At 41.1% G+C, this 23,494-nt stretch overlaps 1 protein-coding gene and 1 long non-coding RNA gene across 31 annotated transcripts in view; one reads left to right on the plus strand and one right to left on the minus strand.

Annotated features, from left to right (window-relative positions):
* scrib (scribble planar cell polarity protein) overlaps positions 1-23,494 on the minus strand; it is an 81,462-nt gene that overhangs the window by 18,238 nt on the left and 39,730 nt on the right. For 2 of the 30 annotated variants that reach the window (XM_069512589.1, XM_069512586.1), the window contains 22 exons: positions 23,338-23,457; positions 22,715-22,771; positions 22,151-22,207; positions 21,509-21,589; positions 18,688-19,107; positions 17,820-17,891; positions 17,616-17,666; positions 16,508-16,561; positions 16,006-16,128; positions 15,208-15,318; positions 14,785-14,835; positions 14,285-14,431; positions 13,796-13,955; positions 13,496-13,712; positions 13,326-13,415; positions 13,058-13,240; positions 12,229-12,381; positions 11,497-11,636; positions 10,939-10,976; positions 10,361-10,435; positions 9,410-9,464; positions 6,310-8,285 (listed from right to left, as the gene is read on the minus strand). In XM_069512589.1, the coding sequence (XP_069368690.1) occupies positions 7,870-8,285; positions 9,410-9,464; positions 10,361-10,435; positions 10,939-10,976; positions 11,497-11,636; positions 12,229-12,381; positions 13,058-13,240; positions 13,326-13,415; positions 13,496-13,712; positions 13,796-13,955; positions 14,285-14,431; positions 14,785-14,835; positions 15,208-15,318; positions 16,006-16,128; positions 16,508-16,561; positions 17,616-17,666; positions 17,820-17,891; positions 18,688-19,107; positions 21,509-21,589; positions 22,151-22,207; positions 22,715-22,771; positions 23,338-23,457 (2,871 nt within the window). In that variant the 3' untranslated portion in view covers positions 6,310-7,869. Of the gene's footprint in view, positions 1-6,309; positions 8,286-9,203; positions 9,234-9,389; positions 9,465-10,360; positions 10,436-10,938; positions 10,977-11,496; positions 11,637-12,228; positions 12,382-13,057; positions 13,241-13,325; positions 13,416-13,495; positions 13,713-13,795; positions 13,956-14,284; positions 14,432-14,784; positions 14,836-15,207; positions 15,319-16,005; positions 16,129-16,507; positions 16,562-17,615; positions 17,667-17,819; positions 17,892-18,687; positions 19,108-21,508; positions 21,590-22,150; positions 22,208-22,714; positions 22,772-23,337; positions 23,458-23,494 lie in introns of those variants that run through there. The other 28 variants (XM_069512614.1, XM_069512613.1, XM_069512599.1 and 25 more) reach the window with 27 other exon arrangements.
* Positions 5,449-8,489, plus strand: LOC138405268 (uncharacterized). Its single transcript, XR_011238959.1, has 5 exons — positions 5,449-5,518; positions 5,613-5,689; positions 5,805-5,873; positions 5,970-6,047; positions 8,347-8,489. It is a non-coding gene; the product is annotated as an uncharacterized lncRNA (long non-coding RNA).

The raw sequence follows: 23,494 nt of genomic DNA on the forward strand, positions 1-23,494 counted from the left end.
ATATGATAAAAAAAGTCACAGGTTAGTATGTCGTCCGAAATATGATAAAAAAAAGTCACAGGTTAGTATGTCGTCCAAAATATGATAAAAAAGTCATAGGTTACCATGTCGTCCAAAATATGATAAAAAAGTCATAGGTTAGTATGTCGTCCGAAATATGATAAAAAAGTCATAGGTTAGTATGTCGTCCGAAATATGATTAAAAAAAAGTCACAGGTTAGTATGTCGTCCAAAATATGATAAAAAAGTCATAGGTTAGTATGTCGTCCAAAATCGCTCAAAAAAGTCATAGGTTAGTATGTCGTCCAAAATATGATAAAAAAGTCATAGGTTACTATGTCGTCCGAAATATGATAAAAAAGTCACAGGTTAGTATGTCGTCCAAAATCGCTTAAAAAGTCATAGGTTACTATGTCGTCCGAAATATGATAAAAAAGTCATAGGTTACCATGTCGTCCAAAATATGATAAAAAAGTCATAGGTTAGCATGTCGTCCAAAATATGATAAAAAAGTCATAGGTTAGTATGTCGTCCAAAATATGATAAAAAAGTCACAGGTTAGTATGTCGTCCAAAATCGATTAAAAAAGTCATAGGTTAGCATGTCGTCCAAAATCGATTAAAAAAGTCAGAGGTTAGTATGTCGTCCAAAATATGATAAAAAAGTCACAGGTTACCATGTCGTCCAAAATATGATAAAAAAAGTCACAGGTTAGTATGTCGTCCGAAACATGATAAAAAAGTCATAGGTTAGTATGTCGTCCGAAATATGATAAAAAAGTCATAGGTTACCATGTCGTCCAAAATATGATAAAAAAGTCATAGGTTAGCATGTCGTCCGAAATATGATAAAAAAGTCACAGGTTAGTATGTCGTCCAAAATATGATAAAAAAGTCATAGGTTACTATGTCGTCCGAAATATGATAAAAAAGTCATAGGTTAGTATGTCGTCTGAAATATGATAAAAAAGTCATAGGTTACTATGTCGTCCGAAATATGATAAAAAAGTCATAGGTTACTATGTCGTCCGAAATATGATAAAAAAGTCAGAGGTTAGTATGTCGTCCAAAATATGATGAAAAAGTCACAGGTTAGTATGTCGTCCAAAATATGATAAAAAAGTCACAGGTTAGTATGTCGTCCAAAATATGATTAAAAAAAAGTCACAGGTTAGTATGTCGTCCAAAATATGATAAAAAAGTCACAGGTTAGTATGTCGTCCAAAATCGCTTGAAAAAGTCATAGGTTAGTATGTCGTCCAAAATATGATAAAAAAGTCATAGGTTAGTATGTCGTCCAAAATCGCTTAAAAAGTCATAGGTTAGTATGTCGTCCAAAATCGCTTAAAAAGTCATAGGTTAGTATGTCGTCCAAAATATGATAAAAAAGTCATAGGTTAGTATGTCGTCCAAAATATGATAAAAAAGTCACAGGTTAGTATGTCGTCCAAAATATGATAAAAAAGTCACAGGTTAGTATGTCGTCAGAAATATGATAAAAAAAGTCATAGGTTAGTATGTCGTCCGAAATATGATAAAAAAAAGTCACAGGTTAGTATGTCGTCCAAAATATGATAAAAAAGTCTAAGGTTAGTATGTCGTCCGAAATATGATAAAAAAGTCATAGGTTAGTATGTCGTCCGAAATATGATAAAAAAAAGTCACAGGTTAGTATGTCGTCCAAAATATGATAAAAAAGTCATAGGTTAGTATGTCGTCCAAAATCGCTCAAAAAAGTCATAGGTTAGTATGTCGTCCGAAATATGATAAAAAAGTCAGAGGTTAGTATGTCGTCCGAAATATGATAAAAAAGTCAGAGGTTAGTATGTCGTCCGAAATATGATAAAAAAGTAATAGGTTAGTATGTCGTCCAAAATATGATAAAAAAGTCACAGGTTAGTATGTCGTCCAAAATATGATAAAAAAGTCACAGGTTAGTATGTCGTCCAAAATATGATTAAAAAAAAGTCACAGGTTAGTATGTCGTCCAAAATCGATTAAAAAAGTCATAGGTTAGTATGTCGTCCAAAATATGATAAAAAAGTCATAGGTTACCATGTCGTCCAAAATATGATAAAAAAGTCATAGGTTAGTATGTCGTCCAAAATATGATAAGAAAAAAAGTCACAGGTTAGTATGTCGTCCAAAATATGATAAAAAAAAAGTCAGAGGTTAGTATGTCGTCCAAAATATGATAAAAAAGTCATAGGTTACCATGTCGTCCAAAATATGATAAAAAAGTCATAGGTTAGCATGTCGTCCAAAATATGATAAAAAAAAAAGTCACAGGTTAGTATGTCGTCAAAAATATGATAAAAAAGTCACAGGTTAGTATGTCGTCCAAAATATGATAAAAAAAAAGTCACAGGTTAGTATGTCGTCCGAAATATGATAAAAAAGTCTAAGGTTAGTATGTCGTCCGAAATATGATAAAAAAGTAATAGGTTAGTATGTCGTCCGAAATATGATAAAAAAAGTAATAGGTTAGTATGTCGTCCAAAATATGATAAAAAAGTCACAGGTTAGTATGTCGTCCAAAATATGATAAAAAAGTCACAGGTTAGTATGTCGTCCAAAATATGATTAAAAAAAAGTCACAGGTTAGTATGTCGTCCAAAATCGATTAAAAAAGTCATAGGTTAGTATGTCGTCCAAAATATGATAAAAAAGTCATAGGTTACCATGTCGTCCAAAATATGATAAAAAAGTCATAGGTTAGCATGTCGTCCAAAATATGATAAAAAAAAAAGTCACAGGTTAGTATGTCGTCAAAAATATGATAAAAAAGTCACAGGTTAGTATGTCGTCCAAAATATGATAAAAAAAAAGTCACAGGTTAGTATGTCGTCCGAAATATGATAAAAAAGTCTAAGGTTAGTATGTCGTCCAAAATCGCTTAAAAAGTCACAGGTTAGTATGTCGTCCGAAATATGATAAAAAAAGTCATAGGTTAGTATGTCGTCCAAAATCGCTTGAAAAAGTCACAGGTTAGTATGTCGTCCGAAATATGATAAAAAAGTCATAGGTATGTCGTCCGAAATATGATAAAAAAGTCACAGGTTAGTATGTCGTCCAAAATATGATAAAAAAGTCACAGGTTACTATGTCGTCCGAAATATGATAAAAAAGTCACAGGTTAGTATGTCGTCCGAAATATGATAAAAAAGTCTAAGGTTAGTATGTCGTCCAAAATATGATAAAAAAGTCATAGGTTAGCATGTCGTCCAAAATCGCTTAAAAAGTCACAGGTTAGTATGTCGTCCGAAATATGATAAAAAAGTCATAGGTTACTATGTCGTCCAAAATCGATTAAAAAAGTCATAGGTTACTATGTCGTCCAAAATCGCTTAAAAAAGTCACAGGTTAGTATGTCGTCCGAAATATGATTAAAAAGTCATAGGTTACTATGTCGTCCGAAATATGATAAAAAAGTCATAGGTTACTATGTCGTCCGAAATATGATAAAAAAGTCTAAGGTTAGTATGTCGTCCAAAATATGATAAAAAAGTCATAGGTTAGCATGTCGTCCAAAATATGATAAAAAAGTCATAGGTTAGCATGTCGTCCAAAATCGCTTAAAAAGTCACAGGTTAGTATGTCGTCCGAAATATGATAAAAAAGTCATAGGTTAGTATGTCGTCCAAAATCGATTAAAAAAGTCATAGGTTAGTATGTCGTCCAAAATATGATAAAAAAGTCATAGGTTACCATGTCGTCCAAAATATGATAAAAAAGTCATAGGTTAGCATGTCGTCCAAAATATGATAAAAAAAAAGTCACAGGTTAGTATGTCGTCAAAAATATGATAAAAAAGTCACAGGTTAGTATGTCGTCCAAAATATGATAAAAAAGTCACAGGTTAGTATGTCGTCCAAAATATGATAAAAAAAGTCATAGGTTACTATGTCGTCCGAAATATGATAAAAAAGTCATAGGTTAGTATGTCGTCCGAAATATGATAAAAAAGTCTAAGGTTAGTATGTCGTCCAAAATATGATAAAAAAGTAATAGGTTAGCATGTCGTCCAAAATCGCTTAAAAAGTCACAGGTTAGTATGTCGTCCAAAATCACTTAAAAAGTCACAGGTTAGTATGTCGTCCAAAATCGCTTAAAAAGTCACAGGTTAGTATGTCGTCCAAAATCACTTAAAAAGTCACAGGTTAGTATGTCGTCCAAAATCGCTTAAAAAGTCATAGGTTAGCATGTCGTCCGAAATATGATAAAAAAGTCATAGGTTAGTATGTCGTCCAAAATCGCTTAAAAAGTCACAGGTTAGTATGTCGTCCAAAATCGCTTAAAAAGTCATAGGTTAGCATGTCGTCCGAAATATGATAAAAAAGTCACAGGTTAGTATGTCATCCAAAATATGATGAAAAAGTCACAGGTTAGTATGTCATCCGAAATATGATAAAAAAGTCACAGGTTAGTATGTCGTCCAAAATATGATAAAAAAAGTCACAGGTTAGTATGTCGTCCAAAATATGATAAAAAAGTCACAGGTTAGTATGTCGTCCAAAATATGATAAAAAAGTCACAGGTTAGTATGTCGTCCAAAATATGATAAAAAAAAGTCACAGGTTAGTATGTCGTCCAAAATATGATTAAAAAAAAGTCACAGGTTAGTATGTCGTCCGAAACATGATAAAAAAGTCACAGGTTACCATGTCGTCCAAAATATGATAAAAAAAGTCACAGGTTAGTATGTCGTCCAAAATCGATTAAAAAAGTCACAGGTTAGTATGTCGTCCAAAATATGATAAAAAAAGTCACAGGTTACCATGTCGTCCAAAATATGATAAAAAAGTCATAGGTTAGCATGTCGTCCAAAATATGATTAAAAAGTCACAGGTTAGTATGTCGTCCGAAATATGATAAAAAAGTCATAGGTTACCATGTCGTCCAAAATATGATAAAAAAGTCACAGGTTAGTATGTCGTCCAAAATATGATAAAAAAGTCATAGGTTACTATGTCGTCCAAAATATGATTAAAAAGTCACAGGTTAGTATGTCGTCCGAAATATGATAAAAAAGTCATAGGTTAGTATGTCGTCCAAAATATGATAAAAAAGTCATAGGTTACTATGTCGTCCGAAATATGATAAAAAAGTCATAGGTTAGTATGTCGTCCAAAATATGATAAAAAAGTCATAGGTCAAGGTTAGTATGTCGTCCGAAATATGATAAAAAAGTCATAGGTTAGTATGTCATCCGAAATATGATAAAAAAGTCACAGGTTAGTATGTCGTCCAAAATATGATAAAAAAGTCATAGGTTAGTATGTCGTCCAAAATATGATTAAAAAGTCATAGGTTAGTATGTCGTCCGAAATATGATAAAAAAGTCATAGGTTACTATGTCGTCCGAAATATGATAAAAAAGTCACAGGTTAGTATGTCGTCCGAAATATGATAAAAAAGTCATAGGTTAGTATGTCGTCCGAAATATGATAAAAAAGTCATAGGTTACTATGTCGTCCAAGAACATCTGGTGGATCAGTGCGGGGCGCGCCTCGTCGCCGGTCAGTCCTCAAGTCTTCTGCTCATGAATAGTTTTGAACACACTGCCTCCAAGATAATTGATATAAAATAATGAATTCTCCATGTGCTTCACAGAATTTGAAACGTGGTATGAGAAGACTTTCCTGTTACCTGAGGAGGAGCTGGATTCATCTGTGAAGAGACTTGAACTGGTGAGTCTGTTCTCCATGAATTAAACTGAGTGCTACATTGAGGAACACGACCTTCCAGTAAATGTTTTTCAGTCAAATTCAGTAACGTGTCATTCTAAACTTCCCTCACATCCAGATTAACAATAAGGAGCAGTGCCCCAGTGCTCAGTCCTTCTACAACGCTCACCAGCGGACGCAGAAAAGGGTTCGTGTGTCTTCCAACTTCTCGATTGTTATTTTCCCTGATTTTGAAATGAATCAGATATTGTCACTCACAGTAAATTGATTTCTCCCCCTGCAGAGAATCGTCAGGGCTCAGAGGAACTCTTCTGCAAGGTTCAGTGACAGGAGTCTCCCTTCAACTCAACCTGCTACTTAAGTGAGTTCCATGTTCAAACTACAGTAAATGAATGACGCCACGGGATGTGTTGATGTTACTGTTACTGCAATTATGACTATATTAACTCATCATACGTTATATAAACAGGGAATATATAAATATATAAACATATAAGTTTGCTGACCTCGAGAAATTGTTGATTTACACACAGACGTCATTTAGAAAGCACTCCACAAATTTTTTTTTTAAACTTTTAAAACCACGAGACATGAATCACAAACAAAAGACACTGCACCACAAATCAGCTTCTTAAATGAAAAGTAAAATTTATTATTCCTGAACGACAAAATAGACTTCTTTGGTTGTACAAATTCACTAGTTACAGTCTTGTATGAGCTCTAACCCTCGACCCCAGGACGTCTGACCCAATCCCTCAAACCTATTTGCAAGTAAAAGCCCCCAAACAGAACTCAAGACAAAAGAATGAACACAAACTTGAAACACTGCATGAATAATGTAGTGAAACCCACCTGAAAAAAAAAAAGATGCATCTACTGTAAGTTTAAAAAAAAGAGATCAGCCATTGAAAATGTTATCAAACAAACTGAATTTCAGTCAGTGAGAGCAACACGGAAAGCTAGAATTAGAAGACCCTACATTAAATTAACACAAATGCTACAATGCGGTGATTCTGCAAAAATACCCGTCAGATTCCTAAACCGACAGAACGTCAAGCAGTGAGCTGAATGTCATCAATATCTCGAGAGGAATTCCTCATCGGCTCTGCCTCTCCCATCAACGAGTCAATATACATGCAGAGAGCGTCCCGACACCGAGCCCGTTCAAACCGGCTCAGTTTCAAACCCAAAGTTTGCTTTTTTCCTTTCAGTATTTGTACATTATTCACACAACCATAAATGATTTTTTTTTCTCAGTGGCATCAGATTTAAATTAACCATAGACAGAAAAAAAACACCTGCTACCTTCACGTCACTCTGGAACACCTCCAGATACAACAAGGTAGAAACTAATGATTCACATTGATTAAAAAAAAAAAAAAAAATAGGGGTGAGGGTAAGGCAGGGTAAGTACCGATAATTAGTAAATGATGCATGTTCCAAAACGTTGATATTCAATATTCTAAAGTTTTGAGTAACGGCTGGGACCTCCAGCATGTTGTCATATTCTTTACAGGGGGAATGTAAACACAGAATAAACAACTAAACAGATGCTTTATTTTGAAATCTGTGATAACAACGACAATGTCATGATGCTAGATTTCATCCAAGCTTTGTAAAGCTGCAGATATGCTCGAATCAAAGTGTTAATGAAGTAGATTTAATTATAAAGTAATAAGCAATTCCTTACTGAGAAATGTATAATGTTAGATTACGAATCCTCTTGAACCCAAAAGGACCGGATGTGTTAAAACAGTGTAAAATAGAAGGCCTTCAATTTGAGTAAAAGAATAAATTAGTAAAGATATGTTCTTCTTAAAAAGCTGATCAGTGGCAGTGCAAAAACAATATGTCTGTTTTTTAAAAGCTAGCGAGCGTGAAGGTAGCAGGATGTTCCCTCAGTTAATATGTACACTCCTGTCCGCCCCCGTCTCAAGCACCCCCCCCGACGTTTTACAATCTAGTCACTGAAATCCTAAAAATATCATTAGTACAGCTATGACCCATTTCTTTTCTCTTCCAGTAAGTTTTTTTTTTTTTTTTTTCTTTTTTAAACAATCAATGGAGCGAGACAGATAAAAAAACAAAAACTAAATATTTCGGTCACCTCTTGTTAAAATAGATCTACTAGAGCAGAGCGTGGATAAAAATAAAAACAGAATGTCTGTAAGTAGCGATCCTAGCTAACCACACAAGCTCTTTCTCGTGGACCGTTGAGCAACTTGCCAACTCACCCAGACTGTAAAGGCAAGACTGGCACGCAGGATATAAGTGAGTGTGTATGTGTGGCAACTATCAAGCTCTGTAGTCTCTGCAGTGGTTATATATGTGAGAGTGAATCTCGCTCTACTGACACATGTAGTGTTGAGTGACTCCGCGCCCTTCGTGATTCGCCAGTGTTCCACGGCGCATGGAAACGTGTGTGTTCGGGTTTCTTCTCTCGGTGTGTGTGAGGGGGGGGTTACGTGGGCACGGCGGTTTCCAGGCTGCGGCGTCCCTGCCTCAGTTTGCGCTTGTTGCTGTACAAGGCCATCTCCTCCAGGGCTGAGGTGGCGGGCAGCGGGGGGGGCGACCTCTGCCTCTGGGTTTGCGGCGGGTCCTAGAAAACAACAAAACAGACGCAACAAGATGAGTCACTTGTGTTTCTTTTCGTTCGACAGTCAAACCCCATCACCAGCAGAGCCAGAAAGATGAAGACAGAACACTCCTGCGCAGCACTCAAAGTGGGCGGATCCTTTCAACCTGCTGGAGAAACGCCACATTCAAACCAGCAGCTGAGAAAAAGCAGGAGCAGAAAACCGAAGCACTAGTGACTGTTAAAACCTGCCACCTCCCTGAGCTACTATAACAACGAAGCTACTTCAGGAACCAACGTGTTTCAGACATGCACTGAAATCTGGAGTTCTTTGTTTGGAAGATTTACAGCGAGCGGGCGGCGTGTTGACAACGTTTCTAACACGTGACGGACACAAAACTGGATGAAGCAGAGCAGCCGAACACGTAGAAGATGCTGACATCTTTGTCAGCCTGGAAAAACAACGAGATTCGAGCACTTTGGTGTAAAGGGCCGACGCTGTGCTGTCAACAAAAACAATCTTTCCACAGTGGAATTCCTACGTCATGTCCTGCCTCCGCCACCCCCCCGCCTGAATGTTCCGGACATTTTCCTGCTGAAGTGAACGGAAAATGTCTAGACCCAATTTTTGAGACTTTTTCCAGGTGGATGAATGTAGAATTAAAATTAAAAATTCTCGTTGATTTCGGACCTGCCGTCTGTATTTGTGGATTCTATCCTTGTTATAGTTTCAACCTTGTGACGCAGCTTTACAGTGATCTAGTTTGATGAGCTCCTCATAATCACTCTGAACACAATCATGCTCGCTCCAGATCAAAGTTAGTATCAATCTGACGCGTGTCTCTTCAGATCAGAGCGGGTGAACCTGAACCTGAACCCAGTTTGCCACACAAGCAGGTTAGAGATAAAACCACAAACTAACACATGCACACAGAATCCTACCAATAGGAGCTGCTTATCCCAGGTAGTCACCTGAATCAAAGGGGACAGAAGATTGTGAGGTGATAAAATCTTTACTGAGTGTCCACACACACACACACACACACACACACACACACACACACACACACACACACACACACACACACACACACACACACACACACACACACACACACACACACACACTGAGTCGCTCTGGTTCTCACCTGGGTTGCTGGAGCCGTCGTCAATAAACTGCAGGTCGTCGACTGTGTCAGGAGACTGGAAGAAAAGACAAGACAGTGAGTAACGGAGCAGCGGGGGGGTGTTACACCTGTATCCTTGGGGAAACCTTCACCATGTGAGTAGTGGAGCTGGGAGCGAGGGGAGGAGACATGTGAGCTCCCAGAGTGTCTCTACTCCACTACTCCCCTGGGAGAGACTGGCATGTTAAAGCAGAGGGAGGTTTAGTTCAGTCGTCAGGCTCCAGGTTCAGTGTGTGGTGCGGGCACATCCACAGAGGGGCAAACAGATGAAGAACAAATAAAACACCACTACCCTGCTTCACCCTGCTTCACCCCCCTTCTCTCTTAGGTCTCGCAAAGAAATTAAACATCTGGCACAAACCTACACCAAACTATTGAAAGTGCAGGAGAAGACCCTTCCGCAGAAGCTGGAGCATGAGAGGAAAGATCCGCGTTGGACGTGTTATTCCCCCGACTGAAGTGCAACACATGCGTGGAACAAGCCGACAGAAGTTAATATGACAGTGGATGAGATGCAGAGTTTGTTGCAAATTTTCCTTCTGGAACTGAATCTGGTTAGTGATGTGTCTCTGCAGCAGGTGAGTGTTAACGTCTGTGACTGATTAGCTGAGAGATCGATGGTTGTGATGGTAGCAGCTGGTGCTCTTGCATGTGAGTGTTGGGGGGGAGAGGAGAGGGAGACCCGGGCTGAATTTTGTGTCTCTTCATTGTGTCAGTGAGAGTTAGTGAGTGAGCCACACCACCGTAGCAGTGCAGAGCAGGAAGTGTTGATCAATCGTGGAGCCACAACCGAGACTGCGTTAACACTGATGCCTCATGATTAACAGAGAAACTAGAGGGGGAGAGGGGCAGCAGGGAAAGCCACGGGAAGGAGGGACGAGGCCCGGGAGGATCTCAGCATGCAGCCAATACCTGGATGTCGTATACGGGTTTGGAAGAAGGAATGGCGGCAAACTGTCGGTAGTCAAACTTCTTTGACGACAGGGACTAGAAGGATAGTAAACAGGGATGAGCAGAGGTCAAGGGAGAGAGAAAAGAGGATGGAAGAGGAGGGGACAAAATAGGTCAGAGGAGAAAGTGTTGCAGAGGGAGAATATCAAAATAAAAGAGGAGGGAGAGAGAAAAAAGTTGAGGAAATGGAAAAAAGGAGAGGTAGGAGGCAGAGAGGCTCATGGGTGATTCAGACAGCCAGCTGTGGCGTATGATGGGAGAGCGGTGTGTTCTCAGCGCTGATAGGCCAGAGTGACGATGAGCAAGATGATGAATTAATGTGTGTGGAAGCAAATCTACTTTTACCTTTTCCAGCTTGTAAACAAACAACCTCATTTGTTGACTTTCAAGTAAAACTCCTCAGAATAAACTGCAAAATCAGAGATTTGTTGTTTGTTTGTTGTCCTCACAGAGGAAACATTCACACTGACACCAGGGCCAGTGGAGAAATCAGGGAAAAACAAACTTGAAACCAAGAAAGTTTTAAAGTGAATTCTTACCAGTCTGCCCGGTGAAGTTACTCCACTAGGACTGAGCTCTGTCAGAGAAAAACAAAGTAGGATTAGGCTTCATGATGAACACAAATAAATTCTGTTTGAAAACTAAAGTGATATCTGTCCACAGGCGTGTTGTAGCTTCGTGTCAGTAAACTCCATCCACACAAGACGTAACGTGTGTGCCGGTGTAAACAGGAAGCAGATTGTCTACTAAAATGAGGCAGTGTTTCCAAACTTCTACAATTTAGATGCTCGAAAACCAAAACGGAAAAGTTAAGAAAAGATATACTTAAAAGATATAAAGATCTACTTAGAAATTAAAAGTTTTCTTAAAAGTACTTTCTTTAAGTACTTCAAGACATACAGTCCAGTCCATAAGTAATTGGACAGTAACACAGTTTTTGCAATTGTCTCGGTGGATTTGTGAGATCTGAAATCAAGCCTAAAATCTATTCCACTAATTATCAGACATGAGAAACTTTAAATCCACGACATCAGTCCATGAGAAGATGATTGTCATGTAAATAGGCCTCAGTGCTCGTACAGAGAGCAGCGCCCTACCTTCCATAGGTGTAGGAGAGGGTGTGGGAGCAGGCGACGGCGACTCCGTCAGCTGGTCTAACGTCCCACGTTTCTTTCCATCCCGAGACTTTGCAATGACCATCTGAGCCTTTAGTGCATCCTGCTCCAGAGACTTCATTCTGCAAGAGACACAATCATTATCAGACGAATGACAGTAACTATAAAAAGGAAATTAAAGCCTTAAACAGGTAATGACTCAAACAGGCACACACCACTGAGGTGGGTGCAGCACCAGTCACTAATTCTGGGTTCTCCTTGTCCTGGTCTGCTGTGACAAACCGCTTGAATTTCATTGCACGATTAAAAACATTGGAGCATTCCAGGAAAAGGACGACCTACTGCGAGTAGGTTTACCCTGAACTCACAAATAGCTTGCAAACTTACTGCTGTGTTAGTACAAATCACAGAATGAAAACTCAAGAGAACAGCAAGGCACAAATGAAAATGGAGAGAGTACTGCAGAGAGAGGGAGACAAGACAAAGGGCAGAGAGGGAGGAAACAGAGGGAGCTAGAAATGGAAACAGCAAAGACGTGCAGAAGCAAGACAGCACTAGAAAGGCAGTGAAGCACTGTCACAGTGTCGTCGCTGCGAGTGCTTGCTTGGACCTTTCCAAAATCGGCCTCTAGCAAAAATACCAACGGCAAAGCACCCCAGCACACCCCCATGATGCCGTGCGTCTGGCCCTGGTGGCCTGAGCCGCGGAGCAGACCTGAGCTGGGAGGCTGCAGAGGAGGAGGTAGAGGAAGAGGTAGGGGGCTGGGGGGCCGCAGCCGTGCCCTGAGACGCCCTCACCCGGGCCTGGTAGAGCCTCTTAGCCAGGTCCTGCTCATACTGCCTAACATCCTCCTCTAGACCACAGGGCCTGTGCCCACGAGGCCGAAGACAGGGGGAGGAAGAGGGGGACAGAGGAGGGGAGAGAGGAATGAAGTACACCAGGGTGAAGGAGAGAGATGAAGAGGAAGAAACAAGGAGAGAGGAAGGAGGAAAGAAAAGGCACAAAGACAGAAAAAGAGAAGAAAACCAAAGAGTGGAAGATAAAACACTCACACAATTAAGAGAAGCAGAAATAATAAATAGGCTTTTTCTTTTCTAGATGTTTTAGACTTAAAATAATAAGAGGGGAGGGGGCTAACAACCACACACACACACACAGAGGATGCTGCTGCCACAACACACATTTAGCTGTAAACCTGTATTTGTGCTAACTGAACAAAATCCTTTTCTTTGTTATTGAGCAGCTTCCTGTTTATCAGGAAAAGTGACAGAGGGAAGAGAAGTCTTAACGGAGGCTACATCAAACCAAGTGTGAGCTTTTATTTTCTGTATCTTTACGTCACTATAGAGAGAACTGTGTTTAAGACATGACGACTTCACACAAAGTCCATAAAACGATTTCTAGGGGTCGAATCAGTCGACCCTTCTTCTTTTTTTATCAAAAAAACAAGTTGAGGATAAATAGAAAAGTAAAGAAAAGGTTTAATGCGCCAAAGGACCTGTTGGATTATCTGGAGTCACCATGTGTAAATTTGTTCTTTTACCGTGCTGCTCTCCACATGGCTCGTTTCTCAGCCTCCAGAGCTCGTTTCTCAGCTGGGGACAGGTCCTTGTCGAGGGCTACAGACAGCTCGGGGCTCTGCATACGAAGTCTCTCTTGATGTCGGCGCTCTGCCTTGGCTGTGCGGATGGGAGCCGCCGACTCCCCTGGATACACTGGGATCAGACTGACGAGCCAGAGGAGGAGATTCAGTGACAAAGACAACAACACAGACTAAATTTAAAAGATGTGATGCTGTGCGTTGTCATTACCCAGTCATGGAGTTGGGCCTCTGTTCCAGCCTGAAGCTGTCCTCCAGTGAATTCCTCTGAGAGTCTCCTTTACCGTCAACGGAGGAGGGTCTACACACAAGAAGAACAGTTAGCTGAAGAGATGGAGAGAAACGTTATGTGTAAAGCAAAAGCAGCACACGGATTATTACCCTGAGCTGCCACAGTAGCTCGGTGGTGTGACGTTGTAGCTCGGAGGTGTGCAGTGCTGAGATGGGCTGGACACTGGCTCCACTTTATACTCTACACCGTCCAGCAACACTTTGCCCGTGGCCTTCATCTGAGCCACCTGCTGAGCCAAGTCCTCCTCCTCATCCTCTTCATCTTCGTCCAGAAGGTACTCCTGCGCCCGCTGATCAAACTTCCTCGCTGGAGTGAGATGAACAGACAGGTTGTTAAATGTCACAGAGTCAAATGTTTAGGAAGGGATGTAGAAGGAGACGCACACGTACCTTCTTCCTCCCTCATTTTCTTGAGGTCATCCTCTCCAACAAGAGAGACTCGAGGTTTGGGTTTTTCAGGAGTCTGCTGCTTCACGTCGATCTCAAAGTACTTCTGTCTGTCCCTGAAAGAGCGCTGCTCTGGGCTGTCCTTACCGCTAGGAGACGGACTCTGTAGGGTAACGGAAACGATAAAGGTTAAGAGTAGCTGAGATATTAACGAATGAGAGGACAGCAAAATAAAGGCAAACGTTTAGTTTTTTTGCTGTTTTCATTGTTGCAGAGCCATTTGCCAAAAGAGCAAACACCAGAGATGCAATAGGGGAAAAGTACTTTGGACCAAGGAGAAAGAGAAATGAATGAATATGAATAAGAACCCAGCACCATGGAGCTGATTTAAGCTGAATTATCTGGCAGCCCCACTATTGACAGAAGTAGCACGGCTGCCTCACCCCACCACCGGTCAAGCCAAGCACACCACAGCCCAGAGGCGGTGGGTACCTGCAGGTCCGCTGAGGGCCTGGAGAGACGAGGCACTGCTGCCAGGTTCAAATAGTCCTGCCGGGGGGAGACCTTGCTGGTCAGACCCCTTCCAGCTCCCTCCTGACCATCTATGTCATCATCAAACACCTCGTTGTTCAACTCAGGCTGAAAAAGCCACAAAGGTCGACCACTGAATTATTCTCAGATTGTTGAATTACTTATATTTATTGTGTCATTTAATCACCATGTTGCTCATTTGCTAACTTTGAAAAACACTAATCCGGCGATTAAGTCTTTATCTGCCACTGAGCAGAGTTTTTAATCTGTTTTTATGTCGAGAATCTTTCCTAACTCGAATCATCTGAAACTCCAGTTGGATAAACCCGGCTTCTAAAAAACTTTTAAAGCAAACTAACATGTAACTGTTCATTCCTACAGAAGCAAAATCTCTAATGTGAGCATGTTACTGTGACAGAAAGCTGAACTTTCTGTGGTAACTTGTCGACATGTTTCCTCACCTCTGGAGAAACTTGCTTTGGATGAAAATTGTTCCTCACACCAAACAGGTCCTGTAGGAAAAAACAGGGAAGGTGTTAATAAATGTGATGAGCAATAAACTCAGGACACGACAGTTAGAGAGCAGGCAGTCTCATGAACAGCTGGGATTCAGAATACACAAAGAAAGAGGGTTGAATATTAGTACACGAGTCACACACGGAATGGACGAATGAGTCAACACCGGTATGACAGATGATGGCACTGGAGTACAACAACGCACGATGAAGGCATTCCACACGTCACAGCACGTCACAGGACCCCCAACCAGGCACAGGCTCCTAAAAGGACAGCCTGCTCCAGTCAGGAGGGGGCGGGGTGAGATCAACCAATCACCAGAGCATGCTTGTGTCGTGACCCGGGCGAGTCCGGGCAGCTTGGCCTACCTGCGGCGGCTCCAGCACTGCCAGTGAGCGAGGCACGGCGGCAAACGCCTTGTATGCCTGCTTGACATTCATGGGGAACTCGTCAGGCGAGGTGGGGGAGGGGGCGCGAGGCTGCAGGGGGGAGGGAGCAGGGGGCATGGAGGGTGGGGTAGGTCCATATGGTAGAAGGAGGCGAAGAGGAGAGGAAGAGGAGAGGAGGAGGTGGGGAGGACAGACAGACAGATGGAGGAGAGGGTAGACTATGAAAAAAACCAGCAAAGTTGAAGAAGACTGTGGAGGAGAAAGGTGAACAGCATGGCAGCTGGTTTCATGAGAGAGAGGAGGGAGTATGCCAGAGAGAGACAGACAGTAGGGCTCGGAAACTTCCACGCCATGACTGATTTTTCTGTGTGAGCACCTTCGTGAAACAATCTGGACGATGTGAGATGAAATTATGGGTTTGTCAGTATTTACCAATTGAGTTGAGCTGCTGCCAAGAGAAGAAACGGAAATTTTAGAAAGGTGAAATCATGAGTTTGACTCAGGAGCTCGGAGTCAGGTCGGACGCAGGTGTAGTTCAAACACAGGTGACCTCTAGGTGTGCCTGAAGGTCACAGACGGCAGCGGTGACTTCTAACACCGGCCTTCCCTTCTTTGGTTCTAGACTCATTTAGAAACTAAAATCATTCTCGTGCCATGAACATCTGTATTTTCTGTTCCGTTCTTGGACACCATTAAAGTGAACTGTGCTGTCACAGGACGTAGCACAGAGCTGACAGAGGTGATAGAACAGCCCTATGTGGTGGTGAGGGGTCTTACAGAGGTCTGGGAGTTGAAGGGGGAGGGGCCATGCTGAAAGGGGTTGGGACTGTGGCCGTCTGGAGTGGCGGGGGAGGTACTTGGCCACACACGGCCGACGGGCTGGATGGCACCGGGTCGCGTCTGGAGATGGAGAAAAAAACAAAAGATATTATAGATAGAAGAGTTGGAGAAGCCAAACTTTAGGATGAAGGACAACTGAAAAATGACTGGAGTCAATGAAAGAAATGCACCTAGTGTAAGATAAGTGATGGGCGGTGTTTGAAAGATGAATGTGTTTTTATTTTAGGGTTAGAAGCTCCAATAATCCAACAGAATGAAAACCTAGAAAAGTAGATATAACTCTGAACAATAACACAAATTATTGTAAATAATGCATTCATTGCATGAAATGTAATCTCTTTGGTGGTATCAGTGAGAAATATGAAAAGTATTTATAAACCAGTAAGATCGATACGACTGCTACAGCCGTTATTTTCTGAGTGGCTCCATAGACACTCACTGATGATGGGCTGTTGTCCTTGGCAGTGGGAGTGGAGGTGCAATGAATGTTTGCCTGCAAAAAAAAAAAATTGATAAATAAAAATAATGAAGATTGAATAAAAATGAACAGACCATCACTTCCAAAAGTAATTTATATCTTTCTGCAGATTTTAATTTAAGACCTTTTTTTTTTCCAAACACATTTTATTGTTAATTTAAGACCTTTTTTTTTCCAAACACATTTTATTGTTAATTTAAGACCTTTTTTTTCAAACACATTTTATTGTTAATTTAAGACCTTTTTTTTTTTCCCAAACACACTTTATTGTTAATTTAAGACCTTTTTCTTTTCCAAACACATTTTATTGTTAATTTAAGACCTTTTTTTTTTTTTCAAACACATTTTATTGTTAATTTAAGACCTTTTTTTTTTTTCAAACACATTTTATTGTTAATTTAAGACCTTTTTTTTTTTTCAAACACATTTTATTGTTAATTTAAGACCTTTTTTTATTTTTTTCCAAACACATTTTATTGTTAATTTAAGACCTTTTTTAAGACCACAATGAATTGAAGTCAAGCCGTTGGTAACTGCAGTTGGTAACATGACTTCGGACTATTGTTTTAATCTGGTTATTATCAGAATGTTGGTGTCCATGAAAGACCAAAAACACACGCTACAAACTATGCATGCCGCCACAACATTTCTCTTTCAAGGACTCATTTTATAGCACAGCAGAAGAAGTGTTAAATACGTTTAGATCTAGGGCTTCATTATGTTTTAACATTTAAGACCTTGTAAGTAATATTTCATTGTATTTAAGACATTTTTTGTAATTACAGTTGTCTCCATTTTACTTTTTTTAAGTGTATATATACTGTCTGAACTACACTGGAAATAGTTAATAATTAAGAATTTATATAAAGGCTCATCCAGTCTGCATGAGGCAAAGCATCAGTCGTCAGCTGGCCACAGAGAAGCAGTCACATGCTTTTCAGATTGCCAGACACGATAGCTGAACTAGTCTCTGTGTTTTATAAAGAGATGCAGAGAGGCTGACACGTGCTAAAAAAGGTTAAAAAAATAAATCCAGGCCAGAGCAGAGAGGGCCACACGACCCACTTACGAAGCGGGTCTCCCTGCCTGTCAGGGAGCTGTTGGAAGAGTGGTGGCTGGGCTACAGGTGTGAGGAGAGGTCAAAGGGTCAAATGTAAAATAGCTCTTGTATAGTGTTGGAGGTGACTCATGGAGAAGGAGAAAATAAAGAAAAGAGATGATATGAACACATGATTTGTAATAGAGATGACTGGTGGGTGTTAGAGCTGCTCACCGGTTGGATAGTGGGGGAGTAGGGTGTCTCCCTGATGGGGCTGTCTGTCCTGGTGAAATCAGAGGAAGGTGCCTGGACAATAAAAGAGGAAAACACACTTTACACCTGCTTCTACTTTCACTGAAGGCAGCTGAAAGAAAAAGTGAAGAAAAACACAAAAAAACGTGTTTCACTCAGATTAAACCCACAACAAGCTCCTGCTGATAAACATGCACTTCACTGTGCGTGTTGTAGGTCGCGTTCCTTCATGACTTATGACCCTGCTCACAGCTGCTGGGGCAGACATTCCACTCGATCCTAACTCCAAACCGACTATGTGCCCGAATACCTCACGAGGTGCCACAAGTTCTGTGCTCACAGCAAAAACATGCACAGGTCCAGCTCCTTATTACACCGAGATCAATACACGCAAACATGGAGGCACTTCCCGAGAGAAAAGGTATCTCCCTGCAACATCATCAGATTTCTTCCAAACAATTAGAAACCCAAAACAAACTTGGTTCTAGAATTGGCAAGTATTCACATTTTAAAGCAGATAAATCAGATAATTTTGGCATTTTTTCCTTTAAAAAGGATTAAAAGCTATAATTAAATCGTATCATATCAATTTGCAGAAACTGCAGCAGCTCTACATCTGAATGATTTGTTCTTACATATGTGGTACTTCGATAAACGTCAATATTAAAATCTGTTAACGCTAATTTGATCTAAAAATCTTTTACTTGTGACTGTTAACGATTTAAAACTTGCGTACAGTCGCGATATAAAACGTACGATCCAGTACAGAGGACACAATGAAGCCAAACAACAAACAGTGTGCAGTAACACTCCATGCTGCCTCCAAACCACACTCAAGCAGGCGGCTTGCCTTGCTGAACAACCACGGCTGCAGCTGGCCTTGTTTCCCGTAGCCGACAGGAGGGCCTGACAGGATCTGCTGTCCAGGGGGGCGTCCCTTTCCCTTGCGATTGGCCAACAAGAAAGGGTTCTCTTTGAAGCAGATAGACTGAGAGTCCACCATGCACTCCTCGTCTTCAGGAGCAAATGTTGCTGAGTTTATGGTTGTTGATGAGCCGGCGCTGTCGGCACTGGAACTCCCATTGGGGGCGAACTGGGATCCGTTGAGAAAATCATGCTCTGAGTTTAGACCAGGGCAGGACTCGGGATCCATGTGGCTGAGAGGGTTTGTGGGGTGAACTAAGCTGAAGCCCACAGGCTCTAAAGGGGCTCCGTACTGGGCCTGCAGGGGGGCCTCCATGGGAGCAGTCACAGTGGAAGAGGTAGAGAACTGAACAAGAAGTAAAAGGAGGAGGACAGATGCAGTGAAGTGACAGAAGGGAGGACAGAAAAAATTCACTCACTCACTATAACTCGTTAAATGAAAGTTAGAGACACGTTAAGATACGTTTGTCGCTGCTCATCATTCAAGACTGATGATACTGGACACATAACTGCAGTTCAGGCACTTCAGGCCTCTGCCTTAAATAACCATATTATCAGAGCAGCGAGACATTTGGGCTCCAGCACAACTTCACTCCTACTGTACTTAGCAGAGAAGACAGCTGGTGACACGAGGAGAGAAAATATGTGACGTTTGAATCAACCCTCGTAAAGAAACATGATACTGGAAGTACACGTCGGGTGTTTTTACATATTTAAGACCTAAAAATGCAGAAACCTTTAAGTTAATCCATAAAATTAAGCATGCAAACATTGGAATATATATTTATGGATGTGACAGCGACATATCTGGTCATTATCAAAATAGTCACACCAAGAAGAACGTGCATTGTGTGTGCGTGCGTGTCTACATGCTGACTATAAGAGTCGGTAGCGTGATGAGGGTCAGTGGGATGGAATGTGAACGAGTGGCCTTTTGGCACCGACACGGACTGTGAGGGACAGCTGGGGTTGTGGTGTGAGAGGAAAGCGAGGCTGCCGGCTCGCTGGGATGCCAACATACTGAGTTCGCCCTGCTGGGAAAAGCTGCGCGTCAAAGAGACCGAGAACTGAACAACTGATACTCTTACTGAAATCTTTATTTAATAGGTGAAATGTTGGTCACAAACATAAAGTCGTTTTCAAAGTATCTTAAAATTATGATCAATTTATATGAAAGACATATAAAGAGAGTCCTCCGTGAAATATTTGATTCATGAATCTGAACAAATCATCTTTGAGGATTCTCAAAACACATTCAGGACAGACACCTTCATGGTTTTTCTGAGATTGAATTCTCGATCAGAAATAAAGAAAACCTGGGGCTAAGTTTATGTTAAAATGATGCAATTTAATTAATAGGCACCCTGGTCACTTTTATGTGAAAGTAAGTGTGGTTATCTTGTATTACCGATGGTTTAGGCAAGTTTAAACCTATTTAAAATATATCAATGCAATGATAAGCAGCTAATTGTGGGTGTGCGTTCATCAGAATGATCAGGTCAAATCAAATCAAGACTCTTAACAGCTTTCTGCTTATTGATTCATTGGTTAAAAGTTCACTAAAATACACACAGGGTTTGAATTTATCGGCTGCTTTACCGGCATGTCCAACAAAATACTTGAAATCAGTCTTACTGGGTCACTATTGGGACACATTTTTTTAGCAGGACCACATGTGCTGGAGCAGCAAGTCCTGCTTTGATACCCAGAGCATGAATAGAGTATGTTCGCTCTGCTCGACAATCTAAAAAGACCTGAGATGTGTAAGTAAGCAGTAATTTATCTTAATGCTGGATATAGTTTGAAAATATTTATTTAAATAAGTGATTATTTTTTCTAAATCAAGAAAAAAAAAATCCTGAATTCTTCACAGAACAATCAAACTCAACACAGACACAGAAAGACAGACGAGAATCAGAGACAACAACAAAAAGGAAATAAAAGGTAAGACCGTTAACTCTCGTCCGTTGAGCAGCTTGATACTCACTGTAGGGTGGTGACGGGACAGCACTGGATGTCAAACTTACTCCTCCGAGGACTTTGAGAACTTCAACTGAAACACTTGTGTGTTTGACGATACCCTCCCTTCTCTGTCTGGAACCCCACCCACCAGAGAGACTCCATCCAATTCTGAGCGAGATGCAGGTTTAAAATATCACAGAGAACAGGCCGCTTGATAGTGGGCAGCTGTCCCCTTCCCCCATCACGCCACCTCTCTCTTACACACTTAGACCATTTATCAACCAGGACAGTGCCAAGCTTCCGTTGTACTGTATGTATACTTCTTTTAGTCTTCTTTCCTTTCTGTTTTTCCCAGATGAGTTTGATCTTGAGATCCTTTTTCCGAACTCCATGATAAATCCTTGGTCCAAGTTGGTCGAGGCCGCTCTTGTTTTTTAATGTAAATCAACTGACTTGATTCGGTGTATGGGTTTGGCCTTGGAGCCTGAGGTGTCCAGTCCGTCATGTGGACTTAGGGTTATGCACATGGACGGAAGGTCAACATTCTCGCTCCCAGAGCCGAAATTGGTCGACCGTGGGTCACTGAAGAGTTTTCAGGGGACATAAACATGACGGATTCCACAAGGAAATCTATTCTGAGCTTTGGGGGCCGTTTCTCACATAGGCCACACAAGACTGCCCGCAATTTACAACCCAAAAGAAACGAACCTTTTCTTGAGAAGACTGCACTCTTTTCAAAAATGCTTTCCATACGATTTTTAAGATCTTAGATCAGTGACACTCACCCTGTTGACCTTCTGCAGACTGGTGGTGGGAAGTGCAGCCAGGGTTTTGTAGTCAAGTTTTAAAGGTCCAGTGCCGATGTTCTACATTGAAATAAATAGAAACAGAGGTGAGAAGAGGTCTAGGCTAAAGTTTATTATACAGCAACAGGCATCTAGTTTAACTGGGACAGGCCTGTTAATGGAAGTGTAGACAACCTGCTGCGAGGTTAAGGACCCAAACTTCTTATTTCCAAAATAAACAGACTAGAGAAAACCCAAAACTCTCAACATGTTATGTGTTTTTATATTAAAGGAAGGTAAAGTCAAAGTTTGAAATGGTTTCATCCTTTCCGCCTGAAACAAAACCAACCTGGACTACCATTTAGGAACATTAACATGTGGCCAAAAAACTGAAGGATATGGAGATTTTACCTTTATGTCCCCTGAACATCTGTTTTCATAGCTCACCATCCCCTGTCCAGTTAAACTAACCCATTCTGAATAATGCCAGAAATGGATTTATTGAAAATCCAGGGATAAGTTGCACAGGAAGAAATCCTGTGGCAGCTGATCTGTGGTGTTTGTGGTTCAGGAGCTGTGTTTCTTTTTTTTTACTCCGACAGGAGAGTTTGTCTGAGGACCTGCCGTCGAGGAGTGTCTCACCTCAGTCTCCTCTTCTAGCAGGCGAGTTGCCTCCTCACGATCCAAGCGCATTCGCTCCTTCACCAAGACAGGAAGTGGAGGAGGAGGAGAGTACAGAGGGGAAGACACCCAACCACACAGCCACACAGTGATGCAATGAGGAGGAAAAGAAGTGATGCAGGGGGAGAAGTGGAGAGAAATAACAGAAGAGTATGGAGGTGGTATGGAGATGATTGGATGAATTCGTATCACACCAAACACGCCAAAGGTGAAGGAGAGATGAGAGAAAAAAAGAAGGGGAAAAAGGATAGAATCCACACACATTAGAAAGTGATCTATTCATTAGCTACGGGAGCAGAAAAAGCATGCGAGGCGGGACATTGCAGGATTTCTGTCAAACACAATACCCACATACGGTGCAGAGGAGAAGCTTCATTCACGCGGTAACAGACAAACCTGAGCATCTGACTCTAACGCTCCACCTCGAGTTTTGCAAAAATTAAAGTCTAACGCCTCCTTGTATTTTTATGTTTCAGCAGATCTCACCTTTCCCCCCAACAGTAATTGATTGTCAGTCTAACTTACCACTTTCTCCATCTCTTCACGCTCCCACTGTGACGTTTCTCTCACCATCTCAGACTCCTGGAGAAGAGCAAGATATAAAGATCCTTACTGCCCCAATAAATGATCAATAATCATCTTAGATCGCCTGCGTGATTTAAACCAACAAAATGTCCATGTGAATCATGTTTTGACAGTGTCTGCTCTGACGAAGGTTGTGTCACCAGAAACTCTCGATTACTGCGTGCGTAGGTCCAGAGGAACAACAAAAACTAGTATTCAATAAAACCAACGGGCCCCTACATTCCTTTAGGATGGGCAGCCTCCCAAACGCTAATCTGGACAAAATAAACAACTGTGCTGGCGCTTTCTGGCTGATCTGGTGGAAACACGGGTATGTGCAGTGTGCATGGTTGGAGTGAGTCAAACGTGATTCCATTTCTAACACCAAACTGCTGTGGAAGCAGTGTTGGTGTAACTGAATCGCTGAACTAAACATTTGATTCACGCGTCGACATGAAAAGTATTTTGACGATGCCAAATTGTACTGTGGGTTCTGGTGTCTGGTCTGTCGTTGATGACTAAGTATATATAATCAGTTATGATGAATTATGAGTGTATAAAAGAATATTTAATCTGTATTTCACCTTCTGCATGATGTCTATTTCCTCTGGGCTCAGATCTCGGTCTATAGAAGAGATGCTTTCCATGCTGTTCTTACGCACAATCCCTGTTGCAAACGGGTTTGCAATGATGCCAGGAGATGCCTGGAAATAGACAGAATACTTTTTAAAACAGTGGACA

Source organism: Paralichthys olivaceus, chromosome 17 (assembly GCF_024713975.1).
Source record: "Paralichthys olivaceus isolate ysfri-2021 chromosome 17, ASM2471397v2, whole genome shotgun sequence".
Taxonomy (NCBI): domain Eukaryota; kingdom Metazoa; phylum Chordata; class Actinopteri; order Pleuronectiformes; family Paralichthyidae; genus Paralichthys; species Paralichthys olivaceus.